General features: G+C 37.6%; 2 protein-coding genes across 5 annotated transcripts in view; one reads left to right on the top strand and one right to left on the bottom strand.

The window, feature by feature from the left end:
- The window catches only part of LOC105211945 (histone-lysine N-methyltransferase PR-Set7), a 117888-nt gene that overhangs the window by 74095 nt on the left and 30753 nt on the right, over positions 1-13040 (bottom strand). The window lies entirely within an intron of this gene.
- LOC105211959 (disintegrin and metalloproteinase domain-containing protein 10) overlaps positions 1-13040 on the top strand; it is an 87971-nt gene that overhangs the window by 45771 nt on the left and 29160 nt on the right. For both annotated transcript variants that reach the window (XM_054225593.1, XM_054225594.1), the window contains exons 2-3: positions 4658-4841; positions 6810-6931. In XM_054225593.1, the coding sequence (XP_054081568.1) occupies positions 4658-4841; positions 6810-6931 (306 nt within the window). The remainder of the gene's footprint in view (positions 1-4657; positions 4842-6809; positions 6932-13040) is intronic.

The following is a 13040-nucleotide window of genomic DNA, read 5'->3' as shown; positions in this document are numbered from 1 at the left end:
TAAAGCTTTGTTTTTATGAAAAAATATTAAAATCTAGTTTTCAATTTAGAAAGGGGTGTTTAGCAAACAATATTTTCTCATGTATTAAATTTCTCTCAAGATATTTTTTAAACAATATTTTTTGACAATATTTCTTTTTTTCTTACAATTCAAGATTGATGAAAATAACCAGAAACTAACTTGTTTCAATGTAATCTAATGTTTACAAATTACTTATGTGAAGAATGTCGAAATTTTGATGTCGAGACTCTTTCATGGCTTACCTTTACATTTTCTCCAATCTTATTTTCTTTTAATTACCAAAAATTGCTTTTTCAAATATTTACATTTTGGACCTGTCCAGTAATGTGCCTCTCTTTCTTTGTTCGAAAATATCCATAATTGTTCGTTAGGAACCCCCATTAGGAATATATACAGGGATTCGGGTTCCAAAATAATATGTTATTGGGTCCAAATCGAAATTTACTTCAGTAACATACGAATTATTAAAAGTTCGTTTTTGGACCTATTCTTAGCTGATTGGCAGTTCTCTCTCCTAAAGTAAAGACATAAACTGTATTTATATATGTATGTATAAAGTTTATAAAGCAAATAGTCTTTACAATATATATAATATATTTGTACTTAAGTCCCCTCACGCTTAACAACTAACTCTAGAACCTATTGACACAAATTAAATGAGTTCTGACTGCCCGAGCCCGCTGCATGACTGCTAATTTAATGAGCACAAGTGTCGGTGTTGTCGATAATTAAACAATGTGCTAATCGGATAATCTTCTCTATTAAATTGGGCGATCACTCGTGCTGCTGCTGCTGCTGCTGCGAAACCAGCGACGAAAAAAAAGCAACGAACAAAATTAATGGCAATCATCTTTGCATATTGGGTCTAGGTCTGGGCTGGCTAGCGGCAACGGCACGACATTGGGGCCAATTTAATGATTAACCAAATTGATTGATGGCTCACGGGCTTATCATACATACTTCAGTACGTTGCAGACAAATTCGTTTGCTAATGCTTCGGTTTGTTTATTGCTATTGTTGTATTTTTTTTTCGAAGCTGTCAGCAAATAAGGCGTTGAAGTCATTACTTTTCTTCGTAGAAGCGAAAACAACAGAAAAAAATCACGCAAATGACAGGCGATTGCATGGAGAAGGGAAGTGCTCACACAATAGTTAATAATTTAATTGCATAAGTTGTTATTGTTGTTGTTTTCTTTTATTTCTTCAATATTCCGCACATCATTTGTATGCGCACGTTGGTATGGCAGCGGAAATAACGGCACATTACGATGTGTAAAGTTAAGACGAATGCAAGTTGAACTTAAAGTTTTCTGTTATTTCCTTTCCAACGTTTCGCCAGCAATGCATTTTCTGCTGTGAGTGTGTGTGCGTGCGTGCGTGCAAAGTCACGTTTTTTGTTGGGGAAAAACTAATAATGGGCATATTACGAGTAGCAGGCAATTTTTCACAATTTTCAGTTAGAAAATTTACGAGTGTCGATTAGATCTTAACACGTCGCAATGTCTTTTATTTCACTATCGTTATATTTTGGTTTTTGTTGTAATTCAATATGGCTGCCGGTGCGATTGGTTATCTGTGTTTTTGTGTGTGTGTTTGTATATGTACGAGTATGTGTGCCATAAATTTATGTGCAACGAACAGCGCTGCATTTTGTTACGTTGCATTTAAAAAGTTGGACTAAAAACTTCTTCAAACGCAAAGCATTACGAGGGATGTTTGATATGTCAGAGTTGTTTTTGGAGACATTCGGATATTTCTTTCTGTAAATGAGTTCTTTTCAACAAGTCCTCGTGGTTCAGTTCAAAAAATATTCCCGTCACTTTTAGATTTTCCGCATAGATGTTTTACAGTTTCTTCTTCTTCTATTTCTTGTCAGCTTCTGCAGTAATCATTATATGGCGTCTGGCATGTCTATTAACCAAACTGCGTCCCGTTAGAACTCCTACCAGAGTTCTTATATCGTTCTCTTTAAATTTCAATCATCGATCCATATTCCATTCAGACCACATTTATCTGCTTGTTGAACAAATCAATGATTGCTTCCACTGATTTGGGTGTTTGCAAGTAGTCAAAGACATATTACATACATATCTTCCCTCTTTATCGCCTTCTAATTGTAACGAGTTGTCCAATTTGGCAAGTTCATTTGCTTTACAGTTACCTGGAATATCACTATGTCGTGGAACCCATTGCAGATTTATCTTAAAATAGGAAGCTACTTATATTAACAGCTCAAGGCATTCCTTCACCAACTACGAAGAAACTCTTAGAGGCGTTGGTGATTTGAAAGTCGTTTAGCTCTCTGTGAATATAAGTATTATATGTTTCTTGTTGCAAGTACATTCTTTGTCAGAACAAGAAAGCCTTTTTTAATTGCTGTAACCTCTGCTCGAAAGACAGTTCAGGAATATGGTAATCGGAAAGCTGGTATCGAGCTATGCTGAAAATAAACCTCTATCATTTATCCAGTTTGGATCCATCCAAACTGTGTCTTTAACCACCTCGCCGCTACCTCACTTCTCTCTGGATGGGAAGGTAATATTGAGAGCTGAATTCATATTTAATTCTACCGGTTACGAAAATCCGTATTCTCAGTTATGAACGGGAACCTATAAAGTATGTTAGAACGTCCCTTATTTCAAGTAGCTAGTAAGGAAGATTCCCTTAGTCTAAGTGCCAACTTTTTTACAAACAATATAGGCAGTAAGTGAAGAATAGCATTTAGCGCCTGACTTGGCGTAGTTCTAAGGGCTACACTAATACATATACAACAATTCGACACTGGCGCCAACTAGCGGTCATTTCTTTTACAAAAGTAGTTGTCTTAAGTTTTCCATGATATGTTTTGGATATCGGCCAATTAGGAGAAAAAATGTAATCTTCTTCTTCTTCTTGACTGGCGTAGACACCGCTTACGCGGTTTTAGCCGAGTCCAAAACAGCACGCCACGTATCCCTCCTTCTGGCAGTTTGGCGCCAATTAGTTATTCCAAGCGAAGCCAGGTCCCTCTCCACCTGGTCCTTCCATCGGAGTGGAGGTCTCCCTCTTCCTCGGCTTCCACCAGCGGGTACTGCATCGAATACTTTCAGAGCTGGAGCACTTTCATCCATTCGAACAACATGACCTAGCCAGCGTAGCCGCTGTTTTTTTATTCGCTGGACTATGTCTATGTCGTCGAATAACACATACAGCTCATCGTTCCATCGTCTGCGGTATTCGCCATTGCCAATTCTTAAGGGACCATAAATCTTCCGCAAAACCTTTCTCTCAAAAACTCCTAGTGCCGTCTCATCGGATGTTGACATCGTCCACGCTTCTGCACCGTAAAATAGGACGGGAATGATGAGAGACTTGTAGAGTTTGGTTTTTGTTCGTCGAGAGAGGACGAAAATGTAATGTAGGAGAGAAAAAATGTAATACTTCGGAATAATTTGACTACAGCGCCATCTAGCGGATTTGATCTTCACGGAGAAGTTAACATAACTTAAAGCCTCTTTAGAGTGCTCCGTGCTTTCATTGCTTCTAGGATTCAGACTTCTACAATCATACTTCGATTTTTTGATACATAGATCCAGGTGTTAAGCATCGTAAGACCAAGATATTTTTCAATTTTCATAAACTATGAAATTTTTCTATTAAAAGTATTTGTAAACATAAAATGACTTTAATCGCTTGAATTTGCTATTCTAGTCTGTTTGCTGTTTCTCTGTGACCCTGCAAAGTCGCTCGCTTATCCAACAACTCTCGTATCAAAGCTTGCCAACCAACATTGGATAATTCCAAAATCGCAGTCAAGAAGAAAGGGTAAATGCACAGGAGCTTATGTGCGCTTGTAAGCTAGAGTGCGCGTGCGTGTGTGTTTGTTGGAAAACGTCACTGAAGTAGAAAATTACAAAATTAATGTACAATGACTTAAACAATTACTCGCATGCCATATGTGTCGACTTGAAGTACAAGCGAGTACTCCAAACACTTCAGCGGCACACATTTGCGGCAAACACACACACATATACATGCATACTTAGAGAAGTTTGGTATGAAGAAGCGCGCACACGCAGCCCCCTCCACGACCACCTCAAGCATATGCAAAAGAAATAAAAAGTGGTGAAAAAAGATTATTATAAATGACTGTGCTGTGTGCGGTGCGGTGCGGTGCTATGTAATGCTGTGCAACTTTGCAATTAGTACACCTCAGCGCGCATATTTTTTGTAATAATAACAAAAAAAAAGTATAAAAGCATAAAAATTAAAAATAAATAACACAAAGTTTTCATTTTGCGGTTTTACGCTCAAAACTTTGAGCCGAAACTTTTTTTGCTATTGTTCGTAATTACCGCAAACTCGATACGGCATCATCATACTTGCTTGCTTGTGCTTGTGCAGTCAACAACAGCAATAGCAACAACAACACGCACTCATTTGCACAAAAACGCTAATTAAAGTTGTATGAAAAATTTGTTGTGTCTTTGCTTGTTTGTGGCAGTATTTCAGTATTTCTGCCAACCCGCGCCCCCTCTTCTTCCACTCCAACCAACCGCCAAAAACATTTCATATTTATGTCGCTAATAATTAAATTTTCACTAATTTATTTTCGTTTTTTTTCTCTTTCTCTCTCTCCCCTTCATTCCAATTACAGGACACACACAAAAGCTGTCACCCTATATACGGCATTGGGAGGCGGCGGATTTCGATCGTTCGCACTTGCATGCGGCACATCAAAAACACATCGAACAGAAACGTCATCGTCGAAAAAGAGCGCTGAATTCGGTCGAATTCGGGCCAGTGCACACAATCAGACTGAATTTCTTTGCTCATGACAGGTAAGTGAAAATGGCAGAATGCATTTATATCGGCGAAAACGTTTAGATTGTTGACAGTTTTTAGTGCTCACTTATTGCAGGGAACGACAACCTAGGCTATTTTTGAAGGCAATAACATTCTGCAAATACATTTCGTTACCCTGTTTCGATAGTTTTTTCGAGAAATCTTAATTCCTCTTACATTTTTTTTCATTAGATCGAAGATATAGAGTTTTTTTTACAACACTTGGCTCCGTCTCTCATTTAACCGACTCGAATAAAGACAAATCGTAATATTAATCGCCTAATCAGTTAAGACAGTTAGTAAGGTCTACTTGTGCTTAACCTTAGATTAAAATTAACACTTCGGTATCTAAAGTCTCGACATCAAATGTAGAACTTCAAAAGGCCCTCCAAATTTGAATGTCTGGAGGCGGTCCCAAACTAGAATACGATGCCAAATGCTTTAATGGCTGTAAGTATCATCCATCCCATGTTAAGATATGGTACACTGTTATGGTGTAAAATATTACGAAAGAAGTCCCCTCGAACTGGCGCTATGAGAACTAAATCAACAAAGCCCCTAGAAGTAATTCTCGAAGTAAATTATGATTATACCCAGCCAACTTCATTCATTCAGGCTCCGCACCATTACTACCCTCCTTCATACTGAATCGTGTCTCAAAAATCTGGCAAGATTGGTAACGCGACTTGAAAAAGAAATCTCTGGGGAGACAGCAAAACTTCCTTATTCTTTCCTTAGTATAGAAGAATGGGACAATGCATTTTGGAGAAACATCCACAACTGCGATCCATCGTCTGCGGTATTCGCCGTTGCCAATGTTCTGAAGACCATAAATCTTGCGCAAAATTTTCCTCTCGGAAACCCCTAGTGTCGTCTCATCTGATGTTGACATCGTCCAAGCTTCTGCACCATAAGGCAGGACGGGAATGATAAGCGACTTGTAGAGTTTGATTTTGGTTCGGCGAGAGAGGACTTTACTGTTCAATTGCCTACCCAGTCCATAGTAGCATCTGTTGGCAAGAGTGATTCAGCGTTGGATTTCAAGGCTGACATTGTTGGTGTTGTTAATGCTGGTTCCCAGGTATACGAAATTATCTACAACTTCGAAGTTATGACTGTCAACAGTGACGTGGGAGCCAAAACGCGAATGCGCTGACTGTTTGTTTGATGACAGGAAATATTTCGTATTGTTCTCGTTCACCACCAGACCCATTCGCTTCGCTTCCTTATTCAGGTTGGAAAAAGCAGAACTAACGGCGAGGGTGTTGTTTCCAATGATATCGATATCATCGGCGTACGCCAGTGGCTGTACACTCTTATAAAAAATTGTGCCTTCTCTGTTTAGTTCTGCGGCTCGAACTATTTTTTCCAGCATCAGGTTAAAGAAGTCACACGAAAGCGAGTCACCTTGTCTGAAACCTCGTTTGGTATCGAACGGCATGGGGAGGTCCCTCCCGATCCTGACGGAGCTTTTGGTGTTGCTCAACGTCAGCTTACACAGACGTATTAGTTTTGCGGGGATTTGTTGCGTCTAAAAATTTCAAAAAGCCTAATTTCATAGTAGAGCTATACTTCTAGGAATATTTTTTTATGTTCTTCGGTATTGGAATCGAACACTGGTTATTCCTATACGTTATACTCCCCTGAAACTAATTTTTTCTATAAATCGTATCCAGTAATAACAGTTTTATACAACTGATTTTATGGTAAACCATTTGAACTACTATAGACTGAGCCATTTGAACCAGGGACTACTTTTTCCACCAAAAATTTAAGTTTAAGATGTTTCGCTTTAGTTTCTAAACCGATGTACTTATGACATAAATGCCTGATAATATGAATGCTTTATACAACCTAAGGTTTTGAAAATACTATTTCGAATCTTTAAAGTTACTTATTTATATACCATATATATTTAATCTAAATTTAACGGCTGATCTCATAACTCGTCCTTCCATTTTCAGAGAATTTCGCATGGTTCTCCAGCAGAATCCACTGTCGGTATTTGCGGGTGATGTAGAAATCGAAAGTACGCACGGACCGGTGGATTATGACATTTCGAGAATATACACCGGCACACTAGAGGGTAAGCAATGCAAATATTTCAAAAACTAACACCTAAGCAACAAACTAGTGTTTGGCATAAAAAATAACAAATGTTGGAAATTGTAAAGTTCAACGAAAGTTTTCGCTAAACCCACTGCGAGGCTGTATATTTTCACAGTTACTTATGTACATATGTATGTGTGTATGTCTGTGCTATGTATGCATTCAAATTGGAGCGCGTCACTAAATGGAACACTGGCAATAACCATAAAACACATGGGAATCAATGATGTTGTCATGTCAATAATGAAGAAACAAACACAAAAAGACACGAAAACACATAAAAGCCAGAACGAAAGTGTGCGCAAGAGAGTGAATGACTGAAAGAGAGAGTGGGAGTGGGAGAGAGTGAGGCAAGCGTAGAAAGAAAGCACACGAGCGCTGTGCAAAGTTTTCACATTTTCCGAAAATGACCATTTCCGGTGCTGCCTTCGCCGCTGCTGGCACTGCCGCTGCCACTGTTATTACTGCCACTGCTGTTGCTGCCATTGCGTCGCTGCTGCTGCTGTTTCTGCTGCACACATAAGCGTTCTGTCCATTTGGTCGTTCATCATCTAACAGCTTGGATGGCGGTGATGACTGTGCAAATATTTGAGCTCGCATTCTCCAATGTATACTCGACTCATATGAGCACATTTGCACAGCATCAACGAGATTCAGAGATATGTATATACAAATGTACATATATATGAGAACATACAAGCATTTGCATGTATTTATTAGCACGCGTATATAGTTCTACATACATACATATATATATGTCTGTATATATGTATGTGAACCATGAGCGGATATGCGTGTTGTGTGGGTGTGTGTGTGTACAATACATTTCACCTTAGATTGAATGAAAGATGTCAAGGACGTAATATTTGCATTGACTAACGGCCACACAGTCACAGTTGAGGCAGAGAGAGAGGTGGCGGTGGCAGTGGCGTTGGAGTTGCCATTAATGGCGGTTGGGTTGGGTCTGGCCTTGGCGAGTGTGGAAGGGAGGAAAAGTAGGTATTTGAAAATCATTATGGATTGCTAGGAAGAGGATGCTCCTATGATTGCTACAATCGCTCTACCCCCTCCACTCGCCACGCACGCTCCTGCACCGCCGCCGCTGCGCTCATAAATACACCAGGCGGTGTTGGTATGTTGAAAATGAAATGACTCGTACTCGACGTGTAGTATTGGCAACTGTCCATTGCCGTAAACAATAACCACTTTGTGTTGCCAATGGCAATGTCGACTGCCACAGCTATAAATCTTACCTTCAACTCTCTCAAGGATTGTATGGAAAAATAAACAAAAATGCTAGTTGAAAGAAATATATTTGAAATCTAAAAGGTTTTTATTGCATACTTGTGCATTGCACAATCCGACTCACTCATTCACTTATGTGTGTCTGTATGTGTATGAGTGTATGTGTGAGTGTTGTTGGTGATACACTTATCGACAGGAGATTGAAATCAATAACGTTTTGTGTCCGGAAACTGTAAGGATTACAATTTACATTTACTTTTATTCAGTTTTTTTTTCGTTTATATCCAGCGCATGTAAGCTCTGGTGGTTTTATAGATTTTTTTTTTATTTCCATAGAATTTTAACTCTGTTATGTGTACATAATACATATAGAAAAAAATTATAATTTAATACGATAGAAATATGCAAAAAGTTATGGTTAATGGATCTGGAGATTTAAAAATTTGATCCGAGTTTGGTAATTTAAGTAAAGTTAAATGAATTATTGAGTAAATTAATGAGTATGTTAAGCAACACTCACCAGTACTTAGTAATTTAGAGAATACTTTAAACACAAGTAAACATTATGAAGTAGTCTAATGAGTACCTTAAACAGCATTAACAACTATTGCGACTCCCGTGCCCATTGGTTGGTTTGCAGCCAGGAGATAAATCCGGCTGTATTCGAACGGAGCCTTCCCAACATTGGATTGCCTTGCGAAGTGACTTTAGCCTAGCCACGTCATGCGGTTCTGGCGTGGCGAACCTATTGCTTCACCACAGTAATTTTGACCACGAGGCTCAAGTTTGTTAGCCGGAAACAGATGGACTAGAAAAAAACCAAAAACAACCAAGCAGCGACAAAGGTACCCTAAGATCACGGAGACTACCACACTTCCTGGATCCCCTGACGGCAGAGTAGCGTTCGTTGTTCGAGGATTACGAAAGAAACGACAATGTACCCTCAGAGTAAGCAAGACACTACTTCAGACAGCGGACAAAAGCCCAAGAGAGATTTGAGCAAAGGCTAACCCCACAACAAGTAGTTCTTTTTGATTAACATGAGTATCTGCCTTGACGGCCTAACCTCAAGGTGCTCAAAAACACATCTGCGCCCTTATTTTGCTATGCACCTTCAGTACCAAGTATGGACACACTAACCACCTTGGTAGTAGTAGTAAAACCTCTGCCATACTTTGGGTCTGGCACCCTATTGAACTCCTCAACAGTACCCTCTTTTGTCTAGAGGGACAGCGGCAAAATGTCTCAATATTTACTCCAGTTATCGCTTGCAAAGAAAGAAAGATAGACATGTGGATTCCAACTCGTCTCATCATCCTGATTACTTCTGTATATATAACTCTATATCTAACTCGTTTATTGTTACACAAAGAATTCTAATGTGAAGGGACCACTTTGAAACTGTATTGAGTATATTTAATTAATATTTTATGCTTTTACCATTACTAAGTTGTGACTGAGTACTTTAAGTCTTAAGTATTGAGTACTGATATTAATTACAAGTACTTCAATACCGACTACTTGAGACAAAATGTCGCTTGAAACTGTACTAAAAATTCATATTTGTTAAATTTATACAGTTCTTTTGAACAGTTTTTTTAGCGAGTAAAAATTAAAATTATAAACTTTTCACGAATTTTTTTAGAAAACATAAACATAAACATAAATATAAACAACAAAAAAAAATTAATTTTCAGAAACTGAAATAAAAAATATAAAAATTAAATCAAAAGTATGGCAACTCTTACAACCGTTAAATGCCTGCTGGGTACACAAAAATACATTTACACACTTATATTTAAATTTAAAATTCCACTCTTTGTTGTAGTTGTTTTATAGCATTTTCAATATGTACATATACAGACGTACATTATCCATGCAGTCAGTTTGAAACAGGAAGTGATTGGTTTGCAAGTATTTGCATTTCAATGTGAGTGCAGCAGTTTGTAAGCAAAATAAGAGAATTGCAAAACTGTCTGCGCCATACTCGTTTACTCGTATATGCATAAGTGGCAAGCTGTTGCAGTTGCTATGAGAAACTGCCAAAACGGAAGGAAATACTAAATATTTATTTGAAAAATAAAAGCGAAATACTGTAAATACACTGAGTGAGCAATCTCAGTAGAATTTGCTTTGTTTGCGCACAAAAATAGTGAAGAAATTAATGAATTGATTTTACTTAGAGACAAAAAAAAACCAAACCAACTAACAACAAAGAAAAGTAAATTAAATATATTTTATGACCACAAAATGATTTAGATCACAGTTAGTATTCTTTATTGAATAACAATAGCCCAGAGTTATTTATACGATAGCAATAATAATTAAAATTGTAGCCCATTATATTCGAATTTTTGTCAATTAAGAAATGGACAGTTGAACAAGGTAGATGAAAACACACATCATCATACATAAAAACAGGTGTAGACATCATTTAGTATTAATTACTTGTAGCAATTCCCCTGAAGTGAACTCAGTCAAAGAGAATTGAATATGTTATTTAAATTATTTAATTAATTTTAAAAGCAACAAATATACTCGTATCATATTTATTTTTAAACTCCCTCAAAATTTTGCATAGAGTTTAATTGCTAGACTTTTCTCTAGCTCCAGTATAAAAAATATAGTGAGAAATTACATGACCTTGTTCAAGTCTCCATATCCCCTCATGATATTTTTGGCACACCTGTTTGGCCACTGGTCAAGATTTGTTTACATTTTGGCCGAGATCAATGACCTTTGACAGCAGTTTGTTTAAATTTTTTAGGGTCATGTAAAGTCAAGTTTGTCAAATGATGATAGGTTTGTTTAGATCTTTAGAGGTCTCGTGAGGTAAATTTTATGGACTCACTTGCATCGGGTTTTTTATATGTGAGGAGTTATGTGAAGTTAGATTAGTTTATATTTGGAAGTGTCATGTAGGGTTAGACTTGTCTACATTTCATGGGTTCAAGTAAAATCTGATTTGTGTATAGTTGGAGGGATAAAAGTTTGTTGAAATTTTGAAGCGTCACATGATGCCAGAGTTGTATACATTTTGAGAGGTCGCATGAAGTCCATTTTTTTACATTTTGAGGTGTGAATTGTTTACAATATGAGAGGTCAGGTGGAGGTTAATTTGGATTTTTTGGTATCACGTGAGGTCAGGTTTGTTTAAGGTCTCATTAGGATTGTTTCGAGAAGTCATTTGAGGTTAGATTTGTTTACATTTTGAGAGGAAATTATGAACGAATTGTAGAAAACCCGGGATTGTCACGCTCTTGGTGACGCCAACATGGCTACTATTGTCGGTAATGGTACCCAATAGAATCTACTAGGTCGTCCGAAGCGTTTGAGTCATCTCCCGGACGCACCCGATCGATCGGCTATCAAATTTATTTACTAATTTAATTAATTTCTTTATTCTGAATATTTGTTTGCCGAATATATATAGCTTATTGCTTGAGATATCTTAATAGAAATATTTGAGCAATTTTTTGGCTAAAGTATACGAAGTCTATACCCTCTCCCAGCGCCAATGTCAGCAATATATATTATATTCGATTATATAAATGTGAGAATATAAAATCTTCGGTTATAACCGAATACACCTTCCTTACTTGTTTCTTTTCATTTCATCAAAATAATGAGAGGTTGTATAAAGTAATAGCTTGTACAAATAGTACAAAGGCTAATTTACGGACGATTTCTTCATTAACCCAATTTGTTTACACATACCCATTTGACAAATTTTGAGAACATTATGTATTACCCTATAGAGTGGGACCAGTGGCAGTTATATATTGTTTGAATACTTTTTCATTCGGATGTGTTTATCTTGGAACAAATACTCTTCATCTCTAGTCACAATTTTTTGCGGAGAAAACAATTCGAATAATAATAATAATGAGCACTTGCTTCCTCTCATACAAAATAAAAGGACTTCATTCATTGGAAACCAACATGTGACATTTTCAAAAAAAAAAAATACAATTACATAATACGCTGAAATAACATTATTACATTTGCAGCTTTTCACTTAAAAACATAATTGTAATTTAAATTATTGTTGCTGACAGCTGACAAATGCGCGGCAGAGCTTTCAGCGTTTCGGCGAAATAAACGAAACAGTATGTGCTGAAAGTAATTATATAGAAACCCCAAAACATACGCACACATACATACATGCATATATATGGAGCGAAACGTGTATAAATCTGCATTAGGCAACACATTTGGCACAGTTTCGCTACCCACGACACGATTATCCACACACACACACACATACGAGTATATATGTATGTATGTATGTGTGCATGCAATCAGAACTATCGTGCGTAGCTGCAGTCATGTGACATTTGCAAGTGTTAACTTAAATTACTCACTATAGTCTCGACTCCAGTCAGGACATCCAAATTAGGCGTACGTGATGAAGCAGGAAATGTGGCATTTATCATCGTATCGTATCGTACGCAATGTCCATGGCGCAGCCAAGTTTAGCACTCGGATTTATTAGAGGTGCCATGCCGAAGTAACGGACGGAGGGAGCAGAGCATAGCGTAACGCCGTTGGCATAATGCACAACATCAACATGAGCAATTTACGCACACACACACACACACACACACTTGGTGCTTGCTTATGTGGGTGTGTAGTTGTATGGATGTGTGTGTGTTTGTGCCCAATATTCACGTAACTGTTCTACTGTATGTAACTTCATACCTTTGCTGGTAGACTAAAAGCATTTATTACTGAAAGTGGTTTCCATTCAAGCAGCAATCCTTTGGCATCACTGAATGCGAAAAGCTTTTAAAAGTGTGAATAAATGGCAAAGTTCATACGAGGCATACTCGTACGAGTAC

The sequence above is a fragment of the Zeugodacus cucurbitae genome, chromosome 2, assembly GCF_028554725.1.
Source record: "Zeugodacus cucurbitae isolate PBARC_wt_2022May chromosome 2, idZeuCucr1.2, whole genome shotgun sequence".
Taxonomy (NCBI): Eukaryota; Metazoa; Arthropoda; class Insecta; order Diptera; family Tephritidae; genus Zeugodacus; species Zeugodacus cucurbitae.
The sequence above is the reverse complement of the archived record's forward strand: the minus strand, read 5'-3'. Positions and strand labels throughout refer to the sequence as shown.